Raw genomic sequence first — 7,557 nt, 5'->3', positions numbered from 1 at the left:
AAAGGGCATGTTGCAGAAAGATAAGAGTAAAGACTCCTCTTGGGCACGGCAAATGCTAAATAATACAAACTACGCTAAATGATATCGAGGCTCCAAAAAACTACAAAATTAGCGCTGATTGATACATTTGTTGGCTCTAGAAAAGTTACCAAACGGCCACGCTAAGAGATAAAAACGTATTATTGAGACTTTTTAGATCTTTTGACATTTTTTATCCCATGTAATCTTGTTTGGTTATTTGTTATGCTAATTTGGTAAATTATTTGTGTCTTAAGAAGTGAAGAACCCTATCAACTAGGCTAACTCCCGCTCACACATTGGGTATGAATGGAGTCTTTGTAGTTCCTTCTCATGAACATGTGCAGTCCAAACTGTGCTACAGAGTGCAGACCAAATCGAATAAAGGCCAGTGAAATATAGCCTGTTTACAAAACCACTATTTCCTTTTCCGTTTACGTATGTGGAGATATGTAATCAAGGACCACCTTTTTTACTTTCGCATGGGTGTTCTTCACTGACATGTTTGATTGTGTGAAAATATCCAAGCACATACACATACTAGTAAATAAGTAATGGATTAAATCAAATGCACAGTACTTCTTATACACATAAACATGTAAAATAAACTATACAATCATGTATGTATTGTTCTTATTCGAAGTCACTGTCTAATATTAAGAAAGTAATTTCATAAAAGCTTTGAATTAAAGAAAATGTGTTTCACTGTAATGTGCTGTAAAATCTGTTTATGCCTTTGAAATGTTGTAAAATGCTCAATCTTTTACTTAACATTATTTTACTTACTTTAACGTTACTCGTTACTTGCTAAAGCCTGTGCTATTGAGTGTTAAGTGTTATATATTGCATTACCTCTCGTGAAGAGACAATGCTTGATTTTTGTTTGCATTCTATCAGTCTAATGTAATGTTCCCGAGAATTGATTAATTTTCATTAATATTTCTGAATACTTCAGAAAGTATAAAATAACAAGAGGGTCATGATGACCCTGGATCGCTCACCTGAGTAATATGAGCTACATGTTTCAAATGTATGTTAAACTGATGATAAAATATTAAGAAAGTCAGTAGGTCACATTCATGGTCAATGAAATTCAGTTTTACGATTTGTGTGCAAAACTGTGTATGTCATCAAAATTTCAAGGCTGTATATTAAAAAACAAGAAAGTAGGTCAGTAGGTCAAGGTCCCAGTCAAGTGATATCATATTACTTGGGGTCATCAGGTAATTATAATTAAACAGTCTTGGAAATAAGATCAGATGATTTTTTAAGTATTTTTCCTATATAACTCACTTAATAACTAAGTGACCCCAGGGCGGGGCCTCTTTTAACCCCAGGGGCATAAATTTTGGTAGAGGACTACTAGACAATGCATCAAACCAAATATCAAAAGCATAGGTCGTATGGTTTCAGACAAGAAGATTTTTAAAACTTTTTCCAATAAAAGTCTATATAAAACTTGGGACCCCCAGGGCAGGGCCTCTTTTCACACAAGGGGTACAATTTGAACAATTTTGGTTGAGGACCATAAGACAATGCAACAAACCAAATATCAAAGGTCTAAGTGTTGTGGTTTCAGACAAGAAGATTTTTAAACTTTTTTCTTATATAAGTCTATGTAAAACTTGGGACCCCCGGGGCATGGCCGTATTTGACTCTATGGGGATAATTTGAACAATCTTGGCAGAGGACCACTAGATAATGCTACATACCAAATATCAAAGCCCTAGGCCATGTGGTTTTGTACAAGAAGATTTTCAAAGTTTTCCCTATATAAGTCTATATAAACCATGTGACCCCCGGGGCGGGACCGTATTTGACCCTAGGGAGATAATTTGAACACTTTTGGTAGAGGACTACTAGATGAAACTACACACCAGATATCAAAGCCCTGGGCTTTCCTTTCGGTTGCCATAGCAACCAGAGTTCTGCATGGAATTCAATTCTTTGAAAAATTTTGAAAGGGAACCACACAAGGATCATTCCTGTAAAGTTTGGTGTAATTCTGTCCAGTGGTTTTCAAGAAGAAGATTTCTTTTAAAAAGTTTCCTATATCAGTCTATTTAAACCATATGACCCCCGGGCGGGGCCATATTTGACCCTAGGGGGATAATTTGAAAACTTTTGGTAGAGGACCATTAGATGATGCTACACACCAGATATCAAAGCCCTAGGCCCTGTGGTTTTGGACAAGAAGATTTTTAAAGTTTTTCCTTTTTTGTTGCCATGGCAACCAGAGTTCTGCATGGAATTCAATTCTTTGAACAATTTTGAAAGGGGGCTACCCAAGGATCATTCCTGTGAAGTTTGGTGTAATTCTGCCCAGTGGTTTTAAAGAAGATTTTTTTAGAAATTGTTGTTGCACGACGGACGACTGACGACTGACGACGCACGACGGACATCAAGCGGTCACAATAGCTCACCTTGTCACTTCGTTATAGGTGAGCTAAAAACAATTGTGTGATCAAGATAATTTTCTGTTAACATAATTAAAACTGTACAAAGGTTAGACTTTTTGACAGTCTTATCTCCAAAGTGAACTCAAAGTTCTTATCTACACTAATATGTGAACAGAAATGGCGTCTACATTGACCATTTGTAACATATTAGCATTCCTTGCAATAGGTAAGTAGCCTTTTATTTTCATTGTTTTTCCTTTATTAAATTCTTATTCATGTTATTTTTCGCTGAAAAAGAACCCGGTAGTGCTTCAAAGTTGAGTTGACCCTTAAAAACAGAGGATAAAGTTTGAAAGGCACATCTGCACTTCCCGATGATTAAAAACAATATTAATTTCAGACACTTCATAGGTGATTATGAGCACTGTAGGAAATGTTTGATCATTTTCAGTTCAGTTTGGCGTTAACCACTCTGTAATCAGTCATTTTAACATGTAATGATTTGCATTCAAATGCCACTCTCAGCCCCTTACCCTCTAGTTAAGATATAAGGACAACGATTAGAACAGAAATACGGAAAAGTTCACTTATTATGTATGCTCCTTCATGTATGTAATACTAAACAGTATTTGCATTTTGATAGTGACATAATAGGCCAATGGCAGTATCATAATTTAACAAATAATTTGACATGTAATGAGATATTCTCTCTTTTATATAATTCATTTTATGACCCATAAACAAAGCATCAATATACATTGTAAAAAAAGACATTGATTAGGTCATATAGCGCAATATAGCAATCTTAACACAAACGTTGAGTATAATAGGGTTATTATAACAGTAGCTGGATCTGGGATGCAGTATTCGGCTCGAGTGGATTTTGCTAGATCGGATCTCACGAGGCGCGCAAGCGCCGAGTGTGATCCGACCTTGCAAAATCCACGAGAGCCGATTACAAAGTCCCAGATCCAGCTACTGTTATAATGACCCTTTTATTAGATACCTTTACCATTTTGATTCTTGTTTTGTTCTTAAAGAAATCTTCAATGTTTATCGATATTAATTGGAACTTAGTGAAGTTTTTATGTGCGCTATTTATAGAAATGTGTCGTGTCATGCATATCAATGAAAATAGTCCGGCAGCATACAATACGGAAGGTACAATACGGAATTCAAAAGGTACAATACGGAATTTTTGTCTGAGTGTTCATATTTAATTGTAAAATACAAGCCGATTTTTTACAGAATTTATCTAGGTATATAATAAATGTTTTTATTTCTGCAGCCTGTTTGGCGACACCAGTATTTTGCCAGTTGTGTCAAGATCTCGACACGAATGGATGTAAGCTTCTGATTGCTTCAAAGCCTGATTTCTGTACAACATCCCCATTAGCAAACACAGCATGTCAGCGTACATGTGGAAACTGTCGTAAGTACATAAAATGTACACATCAAAAATTTAAATTATGGTTAAATAAAACACATTTATTTCAAAATGTACTGAATGTTATCCTAGTATTCTCAGACGAGTAACACTACATGTATTTTTTGTACTTAAAAGTCAATGTTAGAGACCATACTGTCTACTTTTTAACAAAAGTCAGTCGTTGTCATGACCACACTTAACACGATCTTTCTTAGCTCTTTTTGTGCCAAACTGCGACTCTTCTCAAAATATAAAATTACTTGTTGTATAATCAGGAAAACAAACGAATTAGACACAACTACATGTGTGTGTGGGTGTCTGGATTTGGTGAGGTGTTTTTTTTTTTTTTCTCAAAATAAATTCTGCATAAAAAGTGGTCATTTATCTGGTTGACTTTATCTTGGAAATGTATGATTTTTTTTTCGGATTTGTTGAGTATACAGTTTAGTCTAGATTTTTTGTGTAGATGCTAAGAAAGTGTTATATATATATCTGAGAAGAAGGAACGAATTTATATATAAATAATGTCTTGTGTATTTTATGTAATATAATATTTTTTAAAGGTTAGAAAATATCTTAGGTAAATGCATAAAAACAATGTTAATCAGTTCTTCTCATACCTGATATGAGATGATAAGTGTTTTAAGCTATATATTTAATAATTATAACAGCCTTTGCTTAGATTTTCATGATCAGGTCTTACACTCCTTGTTTTAACTAGTTTTTAACAGACAGTATTTGCTGTTTTCTTCAGAATATGTAACAATTACTCTCTGTAAGATTAACATTGTTATTATGTTTCTTAAGTGTAAGTATGTAAATACTTAACAAAAGTAATTATAGTGTACTAGAAAGGAATGACACAATGACCTTTTATTGTATCTTAAGAACGGATATGCACAATGCTATATTCTATTAGAAGTTATTTGCATAGATGATACTATAGAAATGAATAAATATAAAATGTAATCATGCGGTCACTACTCAACATTTATACAGGTATTATGTATTTACTCGGTCATTTACTCTACATCGGTACACTCGTGTACTCGCTCGGTCACTTAACATCCGTACACTCGTGTACTCTCTTAGTCACTTAAAATTGTTGAAAAAGACGTTTAACCCGAACACACACACACACACACACACACACACACCACACTTACTCAACATCCGTACATATATTCATGCACCCACTCGGGCACTCATTCAACATCCGTACATTCATGTATTTACTCGGTCAGGTACTCAACATTAGTGCATTCATGTACTCACTCAACATCTACGCACTCATGTACTCACTCGGTCACCTACTCAACATCTGTACATGTATTCATGTACCCACTCGGTCACCTACCTAAACATCCGTACATTTATGTACTCACTTGGTCAGTTACTCAGCATATATGCATTCATGTACTCACTCAACATCCGTACTTTCATGTACTCACTTGATCATTTACTCAGCATTTGTGCATTTATGTACTCACCCAACATCCGTACACTCATGTACTCATTTGGTCATCTACTCATCATCTTCACATGTATTTATGTACCCACTCGGCTACTTACCTCAACATCCGTACATTCATGTACTCACTCGGTCAGTTACTCAACATTCGTGCATTCGTGTACTCATTCAACATCCATAGATGTATTCATGTAGTCAGTTGGTCATTGTCAACTTTTATATAGTGTCATACCAGAGGGATTTATTCATAATTGATATTGAATATAGTACACATGAGTTTATATTTTAATTCTTAATTAAGTTAATATGAATTTATAAGTTAGATGGTATCTTTTTAAATGTGAGTATGTATATTGTCTCTTATAGTTCTATTTAGAACGATCATTTACAATTGTTTTAGTATGTATGTAATTTTGTGTTTGTAAATGAATGAGACATAAATAAATAAATAAATAATATATACATGGGGAAAAACGAATAAAATTCCCGCCAAAGACAAATGTACGAGTAACGAATGATGTCCGCAGTTTCGAAATTAGCAGATGCATCAAAAGACATTTTCATTAGATAGTGAACAAGACTACCTTTTGTATAGCTTTATAGCATATATTACCTTAAGAAAAATGTGTAATTGTGCATGTCATATAAGCATACTAATGTAATTGCTTTTTATTGAATTCATTTTAATTTCCTCCCTAATTGTCTTAAGCGAAAGTGACGACCCAAAATTCCATCATAATGGTGTTAGACTGCCATTTAACATTTTTCCAAACAATTACTAGTAGATCTTTGCAATTCCAAAATAAAAATAAATAAGGGTGTCTTACATTTGAATGTCACCCTATGTTGATAATAAACATTATTTCATGTTTTTCAGTATTTTATTGAAAGATAAAGGTAGATTACTAGCATATCTTTAGATTTTCACCGTGATATCATTAGTTTAAAAATATTTTATTTCAGAAAATCATGAAACCTTTACAAAACATTAATTAAGGAACTAGACAGAAAGCTGTAACAGCTTTCGGTTGTCCTCGCCTTTTTAAATACGATTTCATTGGTACGTATATTAAAAAAAGTTCACTGAAAAGCGGAAGAATATGGATTCTATGAGATGGGAAATTCGCGTGTAAAGAGACAAAGACGCAAATGATCGGATACAAACTGCAACACCGTCACGTATAAAACACTTAAATTACAGACCAAACATTTCATTTTCACTCTTTGCTTACGCTGAAACAGACAATATTCTTACGCCTGTAACAGGAGCGTTAAACAATGTGAATGTGCCAAAAATTCACAAATCTTTTTGCGAAATAATATACGATTTTCAATGTTATGATCAAATGGGATACTCATGACCTTTCTCGGTGATAAAAAATATTGAAAAAGCATTGTGTTCGGCTCGTCTGACATTAACAAAATTTGCTTTATCAACGTAACAATAACGCTGCCATATCAACGAAACGTATATTATCTTTATATGAAAGGAGCGAGAAACACCTCTATAAGAGACAATGACGTTATGATTACAAAACAAGTTTATCTCAATATCTATAATGCATTTTCGTACTTTACAGCTACAGTATACAACCGACTATTTATATAAGGAGTCATATAATAATCTCAGATATGTGTGTCTTCGTTTAAATAAAGTAGTCTTTGTGTGGTTACGTTCGTCGCATGACATTATCTGAAATGACAAAATACTCCCACCCCAATCCTACTCTACAACTCATTTTTATACCCTCTCTACATCTGCAGTAATAACTAAACACTTTATATAGTACATATCATTCTGATATCATACATTGTTATGATTTTCTGATATTTTTTCTGCTAGCATATGTAGTCAATATGATGCATTTTCCATATTAGGTGAAGGTGGAGTTTGTCTAACACATTACGCACGCTCACGTCAAAAGAATGCACAGGTTTCTTTTACAAGTAATCAGTCCTTAAACGAATACTACTCTTTAAACCTATCATTTCTCACTATAGAGGTTCATTAATCCGAATATGTATGAAATTACATATTGTGAAAAGACATTAATCTCGGTAGGTATGACCAAGGCTAGAACTGTGCGACATTAACATTGAGAATCATTTTGCCAATGTATCGTAATAATGACATGGACCTCCATTGTAAACGCCTGGTCAAAACTGCACTAAAATCATTAAACAGGAAACAAGGTAAAGTCAATGGATATTTTCTGATTAAACAGCTACACAAGTTATTG

At 33.9% G+C, this 7,557-nt stretch overlaps 1 protein-coding gene across 2 annotated transcripts in view; it reads left to right on the top strand.

Annotated features, from left to right (window-relative positions):
- The first annotated feature begins 2,519 nt into the window (after positions 1–2,519).
- LOC123561315 (collagen alpha-1(XIV) chain-like) overlaps positions 2,520–7,557 on the top strand; it is a 54,780-nt gene continuing 49,742 nt past the window's right edge. For both annotated transcript variants that reach the window (XM_053553353.1, XM_045353590.2), the window contains exons 1-2: positions 2,520–2,643; positions 3,706–3,849. In XM_053553353.1, the coding sequence (XP_053409328.1) occupies positions 2,595–2,643; positions 3,706–3,849 (193 nt within the window). In that variant the 5' untranslated portion in view covers positions 2,520–2,594. The remainder of the gene's footprint in view (positions 2,644–3,705; positions 3,850–7,557) is intronic.

The sequence above is a fragment of the Mercenaria mercenaria genome, chromosome 10, assembly GCF_021730395.1.
Source record: "Mercenaria mercenaria strain notata chromosome 10, MADL_Memer_1, whole genome shotgun sequence".
Lineage (NCBI taxonomy): Eukaryota > Metazoa > Mollusca > Bivalvia > Venerida > Veneridae > Mercenaria > Mercenaria mercenaria.
The sequence above is the reverse complement of the archived record's forward strand: the minus strand, read 5'-3'. Positions and strand labels throughout refer to the sequence as shown.